At 34.1% G+C, this 13,162-nt stretch overlaps 4 protein-coding genes across 4 annotated transcripts in view; 2 read left to right on the top strand and 2 right to left on the bottom strand.

Annotated features, from left to right (window-relative positions):
* LOC108968933 (protein DENND6B) overlaps positions 1-2,276 on the bottom strand; it is a gene marked incomplete in the record, with an annotated part of 2,778 nt that extends 502 nt beyond the window's left edge. Inside the window, 2 exon segments of the mRNA XM_018933297.1 lie at positions 1-735; positions 1,125-2,276. Of these exon segments, the coding sequence (XP_018788842.1) occupies positions 1-735; positions 1,125-2,207 (1,818 nt within the window).
* Positions 2,277-3,210: 934 nt separating this feature from the next.
* Positions 3,211-6,412, top strand: LOC108968928 (general vesicular transport factor p115). The gene has a single exon (XM_018933292.1). The coding sequence runs from the start codon at positions 3,289-3,291 to the stop codon at positions 5,779-5,781; it is 2,493 nt and encodes an 830-aa protein (XP_018788837.1). The 5' UTR covers positions 3,211-3,288; the 3' UTR covers positions 5,782-6,412.
* On the bottom strand, positions 6,398-7,559 carry LOC108968929 (40S ribosomal protein S6). Its single transcript, XM_018933293.1, has 3 exons — positions 7,473-7,559; positions 7,046-7,250; positions 6,398-6,987 (listed from the first exon to the last, which is right to left on the bottom strand). The coding sequence occupies exons 1-3, from the start codon at positions 7,476-7,478 to the stop codon at positions 6,452-6,454; spliced, it is 747 nt and encodes a 248-aa protein (XP_018788838.1). The 5' UTR covers positions 7,479-7,559; the 3' UTR covers positions 6,398-6,451.
* Positions 7,560-7,967: 408 nt separating this feature from the next.
* Positions 7,968-13,162, top strand: part of LOC108968924 (bystin) — a 12,749-nt gene continuing 7,554 nt past the window's right edge. Inside the window, exons 1-3 of the mRNA XM_018933284.1 lie at positions 7,968-8,192; positions 8,252-8,372; positions 8,439-8,673. Coding sequence (XP_018788829.1) covers positions 8,064-8,192; positions 8,252-8,372; positions 8,439-8,673 — 485 coding nt within the window. The 5' untranslated portion in view covers positions 7,968-8,063. The remainder of the gene's footprint in view (positions 8,193-8,251; positions 8,373-8,438; positions 8,674-13,162) is intronic.

Genomic DNA, 13,162 nt, shown 5'->3' with positions numbered 1-13,162 from the left:
TTTCATACAATTAATTTGGGCACGTATTAGGTTTTGAGTAGCACTATTATTAGTGTTATCGGTATATAGATTAATTTTTTGTTTTAATTTAAGTATCATGTCTATTATTTCTACTTCTTGCTTATCATGCGCCCATTTTTCAAGGTTCGCAACCGAAAGTGCTTGAAGTTGCAAATCTTGTAGGGTTAATTGTAGTTCACGATGTCTTGAGTTGTACCATCCACGAAAATTTGGCGAATTGAAAAATCTACGATATAACCCTTTCCAATCGCCTTTTAAAGGCGAAGTTAAATGTGGTCCGGAATGTTCAATAGTCGCTAAAAAGTCCTCCAATTTAAAAGCATTTGCATTTGGGGCGGACTTAAAGGGACTTATATCTTTCTGTAAGGGCATTAATGAAGCTATATACCGTTCCAGAGGTATCATAAAACTTTGCGTAAGTTCCAATAAATTTCGGCGCAATAATGCTGTTTGCACATGATCAGGTCGTTTGGTTTTAACCCCCGATATTACTTTTTTAATTAAATTCTTATCTTTTTTAAGAAAAGGCTTATATTTTGTGTACAATCCCGGGAGCGCACCGTCACTGATAGTTGCACTCGTATTTAGTCCCAAAGAGGAACTTGTATTAGGTAATCCTTTTTTTATATTGCCTATACTGCTTGAATTGAATGATGTCACCGAATCCGAATTTCTAATATTTTTTTGCAGTTGCTGATGTTGCTGCATATTAATCTAAAAATATTTTAAAAATCATATTCAAACATGTAGGAATAGGCTAAGTTCGGGAGTAACCGAACATTTTATACTCTCGCAATTTGAAGGCTTCAAAAACTTTATACAATATTTAAAAATGTTGGGCAAGAATTCAACATGTATTATATATTCACTAATTTCAGGAAGTCATTTTACATATTCACCGACATACATATGAGCAATAATTTCAATCGAATATACTATATATAAAAAATTAAATTTTACTTTAGTTTTTTAATTTTGAATTAGTTATTGCTTGTCTACGCGGAGAGACGACAGACATTACATTTTTATATATTTAACTTAACAGTATATATGAGAGAGTAGGCAAACACATATTATATATATCAAAACTTAAACGTTTTTACCTGATTATCGACTAGTCGCAATATGTGCGGCCAATCTTTCAGTAACTTTATGAAAAACGGATTTGTTACACCTAGTATCACAGGTGGTGGCGTTTTTCCACATTCCCTGGTGAATTCTTTGAACTCGCTGTCATGTATTGTAAAATAAGGTCGTGCTTCAGCGCAATATTCAATTGGAGCTATTAATGAAACAAGACTGTGCACCATATGTGAGCAATCAGCGGGAGAGGTTCCAACAATTACAATAGGTTCAGCAATTAACACTAATTCCCATAAAGTATACAAATTCTCCAAGGTAAAACATAAACATTGATATAATTCTAATTCGTTAACAGAGTTCAAAATTTTCGTGGAAAAAGCATTCAATGAAGTTTTCCCAATTGTATCAGTTTTTTGTCCACCAGTACCGCATTTTTTACCACTTATGGTTGGTATATTAATTTTATAAATGTTATCAAACAGCTGTAAGTCCAAGGAAACGCCTGCTTGTAACGCGGGCCATAATCTATTTATTTGATCACAAGCCTCTTCTATAATTGAGTTGCCATTTTCAAAGTACTTTGGAGCCAGTTGATCCACAATATTATAAAAAAGGTTACAAAATGGAAGATGCGTCACCAAAATAAAACTTTTTTGAAAATAACCTCTCGGAAGATTAGCATCTCGCTTTTGGCGGAAATACACAAATCCCCAGTAATGTGATTCGTCTACACGGAGTGCAGATATACAATCCGAGTTATATGAGTGAAATATTTTTTTTAGGTTTCCGTTGTGACTTTCTTTGTGTATCCTTCGAAGACGTATATGAAATTTTGTGTCACCCATGCACCCCGAGTTGGAATCCGGAAATGCCATATAACATATATTAGCAGTTTCAGTCTCTGAAGGTACGAATTGAGGTGGGTAAACAAATTCGAGAGCTTGCCCTATGTTCAGATCGAATGTTATGACACACATACAATGAATCCATTGAGAAAAGTTTGACCAATGCTTAATATCGTTACAAGTATTAATTTCACTTGTAACTCTTAAACAGTCGTTGTTGTCAGTTAAATTATTTGTTGATATAGATTTCTCTGTCATTTTACAAATTTATCGATGCACTTTTACTAGTGGCTATTTTTGAGCCAAGATTTAATGAACAAGTTTGTATCAAACAAAATATACTGTCAAAATTGAAAGATATGTTCAGTGTCAACATTTAGAGCTGCCAACACAAAATAATGATCAAATGCAGCATTTGGTTTTCTTAAAGTTATATATACAATCTCTTTTGAAGAATCAGAAGGTTTTCATGTGTCTTTTTGTTCAAAATCCTGGCAAACATTAATTAAGGCTGAACTCGAGCAAATTTTAATCCAAGCATACAGGACGTCAACAAAATTCCAATATTGCATTTCAAGAATAATAGATATGGGCATTACTTATTAGTTACAAGGTTTGCCAGAAAAACTGTATTCTACTATACTCTATCTATGATGTTCTATAGAAACGGGATAAAACGTTGCACGAATAGTACCTTTGAGGTGGACCACCTTATGAACAAAAGATTTTTCAAATCGAACTAAAACTTTTCAGGCCACCGGTACCGAATAAGTAGGCAATGGTGGATTTTTTTTTACCGAAAATATCGGTTCTTACAACGATGCATCTTTGTGCTTTGAATAAAATTGGGTGAAAACTCGCCCAAACTAGCAAACCTTATGTTCTTGGTACTCCCCTGGCTGTAATCCTTGCAATTTGTTAGTGTAAGAAGTGAATGTTTACAACCGAACCTAGCTCCTCTTACTTGTTTACTTTCGTTTCTAAACATTTGTTTTGAATTATATAGTGCAAAATTAGCCTTATTTCAATATTTAACTTTGGTTTAAAACTATTTATTCATACAATAACAAAATGGCTGCCAGCTAACAAAAAGGGGGATGTTATTTTAAATCCCAGCCTTAATATATATATGTTTAATTATAAATATCAACTTTTAAGAAAATTCCCTACCTTGAAATAATATTTTTTATATGAAAGTCAAATATCATTAACATACCTGTACTTGACTTGTCATTAGACGTGGACATTTACCGTGGCAGATTGCATCAATTGCTATTTTTTTTTTTGTTTGGTTGACTTTAGTACCTTTAGCTCTTGTGTATGAAAATAAAGTGGGACGATGGAGTTCCTTAAAAGCGGCTTTAAAACAGTGCTTGGAAGTACTGAACCTGGTCATCAACCTAGTGCAGCAGAAACCGTTGAAAAATTAGTTGATCGTGTATTAAGTTCAACGTTGTTAGACGATCGTCGGGATGCTTGTCGGGCTTTGAAGGCGCTATCTAGAAAATATCGTATTGAAGTTGGAGCACAAGGAATGTCAGCATTGGTCCAGATCCTCAAACATGATAGTCAAGATTCAGAAATCATTAGCTATGCCCTAGATACTTTGTGTAATATAACAACTGCTGAAGAGTTCGATGAAGAAACTGATAACCCAGCCGTTTCAGTAAATGTTGGAGAGCAATTTACTGAAATGTTTATAAAAGTACACGACCATGTTACTTTAATTATGACTTACTTAGAAGAATATGATTTTCGTGTTCGGCGTTCCGCAATTCAACTCATTACTACGTTGATTGCAAATAAAACTCGTGATTTACAAGAAATTATTTTGGTAAGCCCTATGGGCGTATCCAAATTAATGGATTTACTCTCAGACAGCCGAGAGGTTATTCGAAATGATGCACTACTTTTGCTAATTCAGTTAACAAAGGGGAACTCAAATATACAAAAGATAGTTGCTTTTGAAAATGCCTTTGATAAAATTTTTGAAATTATTCAAAGTGAGGGATGTTCGGACGGGGGCATTGTTGTTGAGGATTGTTTAATTCTTTTATTGAACTTGTTAAAAAATAATTCCAGTAATCAACAATTTTTTAAGGAAGGCTCCTTTATCCAAAGGCTTTCACCAATGTTCAGTATTACCCAAGCAGCAGAAGAGAATGGGTGGTCCCCACAAAAGGTCTCTAATATACATTGCATGTTGCAAGTGGTTCGTGCTTTAGTTACACCAAGTAATCAACAGCAAGTAGTATCATCTTGCCAAAAAGTTATGCGCAAATCGAATCTCCTCGATTTGCTATGCGGCATTTTAATGGGCAGCGGAGTACCAGCTGATATTCTAACGGAAACTATAAATGCAGTTGCTGAAATAGTTCGAGGTGATAAAGAAAACCAAGATAAATTAAGCATGGTTATGGCGCCTAGTAACCCTCCTCGACCAGCAATTGTCGTACTTCTAATGTCAATGATAAACGAGAAGCAGATATTAGCACTTAGATGTGCTGTATTGTATTGCTTTCAATGCTACCTTTTTCGGAACGAGGAGAGCCATCAAGCTGTCGTACAGACGTTATTACCCTCTTCTGAATCAGAAGTGAGTAGTCATTCAACTGGTCAATTGTTATGTGTGGGCCTCTTTTCATCCGATTCACTTGCCAATTGGTTTTCTGCAGTAGCTCTTATGCATGGACTTGTCGATAGTGCTGCACAGAAAGAAGAACTGTTGCGCGTTCTTTTAGCTAGTCCCAGAGGAGGAAATCCGATTACTCTATTGGAACAATGTACAAATTTACTTCAGCAAGATAGTTATAAGTTACAAAGTAAAGTTGGTCTTCTGATGTTGTTGAGCATGTGGTTGGCACATTGCTCCAATGCCGTTAAAACTTTTCTCAGCACAAGTGGTACAATGGCATATTTGACGGCGCAAATTAGTGCAAATGAACACGATGAAAATGAGTATTTAATACAAGGGTTATGCGCGTTCCTCATGGGAATTTGTATTCAGTTTAATGATAACACACTTGTCAATCAAAAACGAGATGATATCTGCCAATTGATAATTAAACGTATAGGGCAAGAAACTTTTTGTAATAAACTTAGCGAAGTATCAAGACATGAAGCTTATAATCGAGCATGCAAACAACCTCAGATTAGAGCAAAGGCCTCCTCTGATCTTTTGCTGGATTACGAATTTTGTAAGTTATATAAAGGATTGGAAGCGTTATTAGGAAAAATCGTAAGCGGCTTTGATGTCAATGGTATAGAATTAACGGAACTAACACTCAGCTCTGAAGCTTCTGCGCTTGTAGCACAATATAAAGGTATCATTCGAGATCTTGATGGCCAAATTAATTTGCTGCAACAAAATTCAAGACGACTCGAAATAAAAAATGAGGAACTCGAACTAAAACTGTCTAAAGTAGAAAGCCTTAATACACAATTATCTGATCAAAATACATTGCTAAAAGCTCAGTTAGGAGCCGCACAGAACAACACTTCTCCGTCAGGAGACGGTACACCGGTTAATGCATTAAGTGCAGCTCATTTCCAGACGAATCTATATTGTGCAGAAAACATTAGAATAACTCGCGAATTTGAAATATTGCGCCAGCAACTGGAAGATGAAGTGCTCCGCTCTAACACAGCAAACGACGAACTTCAAAAATTGCAAAAGGATCAAGAGGATCTACTTGAGCTCTTGACTGATCAAGAAAATAAAATCAATCGATATGAGCAACAAATGCGGTCAGCAGGTTTACCTATTGAAAATGACAATGAGAATAACACAGATGATGTAGGCAATCAAGAAAATCCTCATTTGAACGTATAAGTTAATTTACGTATATAATTGATTAGAAATTAATTCATGGTTCATCCGAAAATATATATAATGTACAATTCAAAAGTTTGTTATAAATATTATTTAAGCACCATTCCTCACTAATATATATGAAAGTAAATGCATAACCCGTTTTTGCGGTCTTTTAATATAATTTGTCCGTAATGTTTTGCAGATGAACTAGAAGTTACACTCCGTCCGCTTATATACAGTGACAATCTATGACCAGATACAATTTTATAGTGTTAATTTAAAATGCTCGTAAATGACTACTCATTGTAGATAAGAATGTAACTTTTAAGAAAAAAAAAAAACTTTCTCTAATACTGAAGTTAGTGAGCATTGCTCCTTGCAGAAATATTTCTGATATCGTTATGGCGAAATGGTGTTATAATCCGATATAAATCCTTTACGTGGAACCGCCTGTTGTGAATAATTCTGTCGAATTTTCGCGGTGGCTCTTTTTTTCATTGAAATATAAGGGTGTAAGAAGAAAGTAGTTATAATCTACATTTTAATTTAACGTTGGAAAAGCGTTCAAATGTATTAAAAACCTGTATTTGTTAGTTATCAAGCCAATTTAAGAGTAATAAATATATAAATAAACTGTTTTCCAAGTTAATATAGTTTAACCTTTATTACAGAAGTCAGTGAAAATTATTTACTTTTTGTCACTCGAAATCGAGCTCTTTGATTCTCTTAAGGAAGCAGAACGACGTCTCTTAGCTTCGTCGCGCTTAGCCTTAGATTCCTTCTTACGTTGTGCTAACAATTTAGCATAATCAGCTGCGGCTTCTTTGGAGGCGGCTTGACGTTTCTTCTTCAAAGCAGTGCGTCTACGTTTCCTTTGAAGCACCACTGGAGTAACTAAACGCTGAATTTTTGGTGCTTTAGATGTAGCTTTTTTATTATCCTTGGCGGGCAAAGGGCGACGAACCACAAAGCGACGAACATCATCATCCTTGGTTAAATTATAAAGTTTCCGGATCTTGCTGGCACGTTTTGGACCAAGTCGTCGAGGAACAGTTGTGTCAGTCAGTCCAGGTAGTTCTTGTTCTCCTTTTTTAACAATGACAAGAGCCAAAACCGACATGTTTGCGTCTACAATGCAACCTCGAACTGATTTCCTTTTCCTTTCACCAGTACGGCGAGGTCTATAACAGGAATGACCCTTCTTCAATAGAAGACGAACACGACCTTAAAATATAATACATTGTTAATTTATGTATAAAAAAGTAAATATATTTTTACTTACCATGCGAAAGCACTCCTTGTTTCATAGGAAAACCTTGTTTATCGTTACCACCGGCGATACGAAGATGATATCCTTTCCACTCATCACCGAGAACATCAGCTTCGACAATTTGTCCCATACGCTTCTCATAAAACACACGAAGCTTATGTTCATCCACAACTTCGAATAACTTTTGGCATCCTGTTGCCGGGAAAGATACGTTAAGCTGCAAATTGAAGACTTTTGTAAATTATGCACTATCATATACAAAGATATGCAGTCCAGTATTACGACAAAATTCGATCAACTTTTATCTCTATGATCACTAGAGTATAATTAAAAAATCTACCCTTCAACTCTAAAGCACGTTATTTGAAATATGTTTTCATATTAAATTCCGTCTAAAACGCATTATTTAACTATATATTTCTAAAAAAGATTAACACACCTTCATTTTTCAATCCAAATTCATGGAACACCGAACAGAAAAGGGAAAGCAAAGTATGCTCGGCAATCTGGGGTGGATGACAAGTCAAAAAAATTCACAGTAGTTACAGGGTTGTATTGTCAAGTATATTTTTGTCGATAAAACAGTTGAACCACTCAAATGTTAAATTTATAGCATTAATTTATTGAGGAAGTTAAGTATTTGGCAGAAAACTTCACTTGCTTTCAAGAAATAATTTGAACAATATCTGCGTATAATATTAATTTCTTATAACTAATTCAATCTCTTTAAAATTAGTCATATTTCAGGTTTTTTTTCAAGTAAATAAACTCATTGACAGTAAATAAACAATTGAAACTTGAATAGAAATATCTGGTAGCAGTTTCCATTAATTAACGTACGACTTAACCCATAGTTGACTTACATAGCAAAAATTCGTATTTGTACCTTTAAACGGCAGCACTAACAAAACCATTATTATTCTTCTAATGAAAGCAATGTCATTTTTAAGTCAAAACTAGAAAAACAATAAACGCACGTGTGATTTTATAAAGAGCTCTCAAAATTAATTTGGAATAATAATAAAACAGAATGGTTAAGCCAAAAAAAGCCAATTTAGTTCAAAATAAAAATGTAGCTTTGGAGAAGCAATTAGTTCAGGGTAAAATAACGAAACGAAAAAACAAAGATAAGTTTCATTTGCGCGCAGAAGAAAGTTCGGTTAGTAAAACTTTGAAATTTGTAAAGGTATTCGTATTAGTGGATTACAATTATTTCAGATGCTAGATAGTAAAACAAGCAAAAAAATTTTAGATGCTGCGAAAGCCCAACAGTTGGAACTTAACGATGATAATTTCCCTAGCCTAGGGGGGGAAAAAGCCTACACTCATGTCAACATAGGTTAGTAAACGTAAACAATAGCAATGCATACACATTTATTTTTAGCGAAATAAACAAATATTTTAGGAGAAATTGCTGAAGAGGACGAAAATAAAGATGTCACTGAAAATGACTTTATGGATAATTTAGAAATCGATGCAGAAGATGCCAAAGCATTCGAACGTTTTCAAAATCCTCAGGAAGGAAAGCGAACATTAAAATTATCTGATATCATACTGGAAAAAATTCAAGAAAAACAACAAGATATTCAGAGTAAACTCACTGATAATGGATCTCTTAATATAGAGGATATAGACCCCCGGTAAGTTTTTTTCTAAAATTTTTATTTGGTTGGCTAAAATTGGGGTAATAGATGGGTAAATTTTAGAATAGCATCCCCGGATTTCATTGTTAAAATGGGTATGTGCGGATAGAGAAGGTCCTCTAGATTAAGAAAATATATATAGTTGCCGCTGATGGCACAATTTCGATTTCTTTGGCGCCGCCATCTAAAGGTACCGTTGGAAAGAGGAAGTCCTCCTGATTGAAAAATATATAGGGTTGTTGGAACTCTTAGTTTAGGAGATATTCGACCTTAAAGTTCAAAAAATCGTAAAGTTCGTATATTTCAAGACGCTATTTCACCACATTAAACACACTTTATTCACATTTTTCACTTCAAATTAATTAAATTACACTATAAACTTGTAAATAACTCCATATCTTACACTATGAGCAGGTTTTTTTTTACCTAAAAAATCTGCATTTTAAAAATTACATTTTACACTCGTTTTAACCCCCATTTGTTTACCAAAAATTACGACGAAATGGAGCGCTGCCATGTGATGATAAGGCAATTCGCTGAAATTCCTCTATTCATGCATATGGATATTTTCTTTTTTAAATTTATTAAGCAAATAAGTAATATTATATACATGTACTAGTAATATTATATAATAATATTGTATATATGTACATATGTATAAGTAATATTATATAATAATATTACGTAATAAAGTGTAATGTATATTAGTACAGTACGAAAATTAAAATTTTCGTTCAATATGAGTGCATGGTAACCAACAAATATAATCACTTTAACCACTTTATAACTAAAACTCAATATATTTTTTTATTTTTAACGCAGAAAGGAGTACTCCGCGAAAGTACTTCAGTCATCCCGACATGATATATAAATTTTATAATACTATATTATCATAGAGTTTTAATTATGTGTGTTTATTAAATATAAATCACATATTATACATATACATACTATATGTAAAATGTATAATATGTGGAAAAAGTCTTCACAACTCAATTATAACAAAAAAAAAAACAAGCAAAGAAAAATCGTTAAGAATCCTACATATTTGGTGTTTAAGATGTGGCAACGCTCGTTTTCCTCATAATTGTAAACAATCTAACCTTTGCAACGCCGAGTTCGCTAAGTGATTTTTAAATTAATAAATTTAGGTGAAATATTACAAAATAAAATTGAAATGTGAACTTATTTCAATGTTAGAGTGTATATTTAAATATACAAAGTGAAAAACGTGAATAAATTTAATGGTAGATAGAGAAATACGTTGTGTTATTAGTGCATATTTTTGAAATTAGTGCATATTCGTGAAAATTTAAAAAAATATAAGTAATTTTTTTTATTATTTTTGGATATTCCTCCTCTGGAGAAGCTTCCCTATCTGGACATACCCCATTTATACGGAAATTCGGTTTTTTTTACCGCTCCGCCAAAGTAATCGGAATCGTGCCCCGCTGATGTATGGTTTTTGAGATATTTGCAATTAAAGTTCAAAAATTCAACTATTTAAAATGCGTGTTTTTCCTATTTATAATGAATTTTACGGTTATATTTTTAACTTCTATATCCACTAACACCTCACAAAATCGTTTGTAACCCTTTATTTTATATTAAATAGTGCAAAACTAACACTTATTCAACATTTAACTTTCGTTCATTTATTTTTGTTCGTACAATAACAAAAGGGTAGCATTCTAACTAATAATCAGTGCTACCTTACGTTCATATTTTGTAGAAACCAAAAGAAATAAAGAAAACAATAAATACCCCAATGACTGGAAATATATAACACATTAGTTATTAAAATTCCTTTCTGCATTGGCGGCCGCGCTTCAAAAAAAAAAAATAAATAAATAAAATAAAATAACCCTCGGTCGGATCAACACCTGGGCGTGCTCAGTTCTTTTGCGTTCAACTCATTTTTGCCCGATCGAACCCCGGGATTTATCAAGATAATGAGAATTCTGAAAGATTTTACATTACTTATCACACGATAATGAATTTAGTTATGGCGTCATAATCTTTCTTTTTTCTTATTTTTATTCCATTACAAAATATGGTTACACTAATTTTTTGCTTGTTTACAACCACTTTGTTATTTTATGAATAAAGGGATTTTGACTATAGTTTGATATGGAATTGAAGTTATTTTTGCTCTATTTAATATAAAATAAATGATTAGAAACGAATTAGGGTAGTTTTAGTGAATATAAAAGTATAAAATATAAGTGTAAAAATCATTATAAATCGGAGAAACAGGCACTTTAAATATTTTATTTTTTGAACTTTAAATGCAATTATCTTAAAAACCTCTCGGCGGCAACTATATGTATATGTAGAATATTTACTTGTAGAAGTCTCCATATCACTTCACTTCACACTATTACATTTTACACTTTATTCAATAACTTCACTTGTTATTTATATTTTTACGAGCACAGCGAGTTCTGCTCCCATCAAGATCACCTCTTGCACTGACCCTGCGAGGACATAGCGTCTAATTCTATACGCACCCTTTCATTGCTCTAAAAGTAGCTAACGGTTCCTGAGTCTCTTCACTCTGTTCGCAGAATACGATCAGACCTCACTCAGTAACAGTTTCTCTAGTCCTGTTACTATGCTTATTTGCGCATTTAAATTCTTACGTTCCGTAATATATGCTGCCAATGTGTCGCCTACTTCAAATAACGTTGTGGCACATGAATGATGATGAGGAATGCACTGCGACCTTTGGTCTATTGTGCCCTCTCCTTCCTTACATTGCCTCACTTAGCCCCAGCCCATTAATGAAGTCCAGTAGRCTGCTAGGCGCTAGCGAGGCAATGCGATCCCTATCCGGAAATAGAACTCCAAGCGCCTTGGCTCTGCGACTACAGACTGCTGTGCAGTCGATCAGCAGATGCTCCGGAGTTTCAGGCTCCCTGTCACAGAAACGGCAGTTGGCGCAAGCTGATAGGCCCATTCTGTGCAGATGGCCATTCAGCTTACAGTGGCCAGTGTTGTGGCACATACAGTTACCTACAAAATAGTAGCACTACACATACGCATTTGCAGTGACATAAATTTGGTTTAACCGTTTTTTTTTTTTTGAATTTTTCTATATAAAACTCCTTTTCTCAATTCATAGGTTTTATCTAAATTTTCTGACAACTCATTATTTTTTAGCTTAGCTAATAACTTGGCTACCTCGGCATCTCGTTGTTGTTCGGAAATTAGCTAATTATCAGTTACCTCAGTCAATTCGACTCGCTTTTCAATTACTTTTCCCACACTTTTAATTTCTTTAATCAAAGGATTCCTTGATACAAAATCTGCGTGTGCCATAAGTTCTCCCTTTCTATATTGAATATCAAAAACAAAGGACTGAAGAAAAGCCCACCACCGATGCACCCTCGGTGATAAGTCGGATTTTATACGACTAGCTGAATTGCAATCAGTAAATACTACAAATTTACGACCTTGTAAATAATGACGAAAATGCTTAATGGCATTGACGACTGCCAAAGTCTCAAGTTCGTTCGAGTGATATTTCGATTCAGCAGGTGACGTACATTTACTAAAATATTCGACAACATTGGGCTTTTTGTCTATTCTATGTAACAATATTACCCCATAGCCAATTGAGCTGGCATCTGTATGAAGTTCTATCGAATGTTGAGGGTCGAATATAGTTAGCACCGGCTCCTGAGTTAATAGAGATATTATTTTCAAGCGAATTCTTTCATGCTCCAACAGCCAAACAAAATCATAGTTTTTCTTTGAGGTAAGTGAATACGATGGCTTGAAAATCTCTGAAAATTTTGGTACAAACTGCCGAAAATAAGAAGCTAACACTATAAATTGTCTCAGTTGCGTAACAGATTTTGGAGGTGGATTAGGACGAATTTGTCCATTGCTTACTTCAAATCCTAGATATTCTATACTAGTTTTAAAGAAGGAACATTTTGCTACATTGAACGAAAACGCAGCCTTGCTCAAGGTTTCTAACACAATCTGCAAACGGTCTAAAGCTTCATCCTTCGTTTCGGCCACAATTAAAACATCATCGATATACACGATAGCGTCAGTGTATGCAAGATTACCTAATGCTTTAATTATAGCGCGCTGAAATACAGACGGAGCATTTTTTAAACCAAATGGCATAGTCAAAAATTCATATTGACCTTCAGGCGTGACAAAAGTGGTACGCTCAATTGAATCTGGATGTAGCGGTATTTGATAGAACCCGCTAGCCATATCAAGACATGAGAAATAGCAAGCCCCACGTAACGTAGCAATCTGTATTCTCATTCAAAGCACGGTAATCCACACAAAGTCGTTCACTACCATTTTTATACTCTCGCAACAAAGTTGCTAAAGAGAGTATTATAGTTTTGTTTATATAACGGTTGTTTGTAAGTGCTAAAACTAAAAGAGTCAGATATAGGGTTATATATACCAAAGTGATCAGGGTGACGAGTAGAGTTGAAATCCGGATGTCTGTCTGTCC

Source organism: Bactrocera latifrons, unplaced genomic scaffold, assembly GCF_001853355.1.
Source record: "Bactrocera latifrons isolate USDA-ARS-PBARC rearing strain unplaced genomic scaffold, ASM185335v1 scaffold_233, whole genome shotgun sequence".
Taxonomy (NCBI): domain Eukaryota; kingdom Metazoa; phylum Arthropoda; class Insecta; order Diptera; family Tephritidae; genus Bactrocera; species Bactrocera latifrons.
The sequence above is the reverse complement of the archived record's forward strand: the minus strand, read 5'-3'. Positions and strand labels throughout refer to the sequence as shown.

Bases quoted from the DNA above. Each gene is read 5' to 3' on its own strand.
- LOC108968928 (XM_018933292.1), top strand. From the start codon at position 3,289: ATGGAGTTCCTTAAAAGCGGCTTTAAAACAGTGCTTGGAAGTACTGAA.
- LOC108968929 (XM_018933293.1), bottom strand. The intron at 6,988-7,045 runs GTAAGTAAAAAT...TTATATTTTAAG, and splicing joins ACAAGGAGTGCTTTCGCATG to GTCGTGTTCGTCTTCTATTG.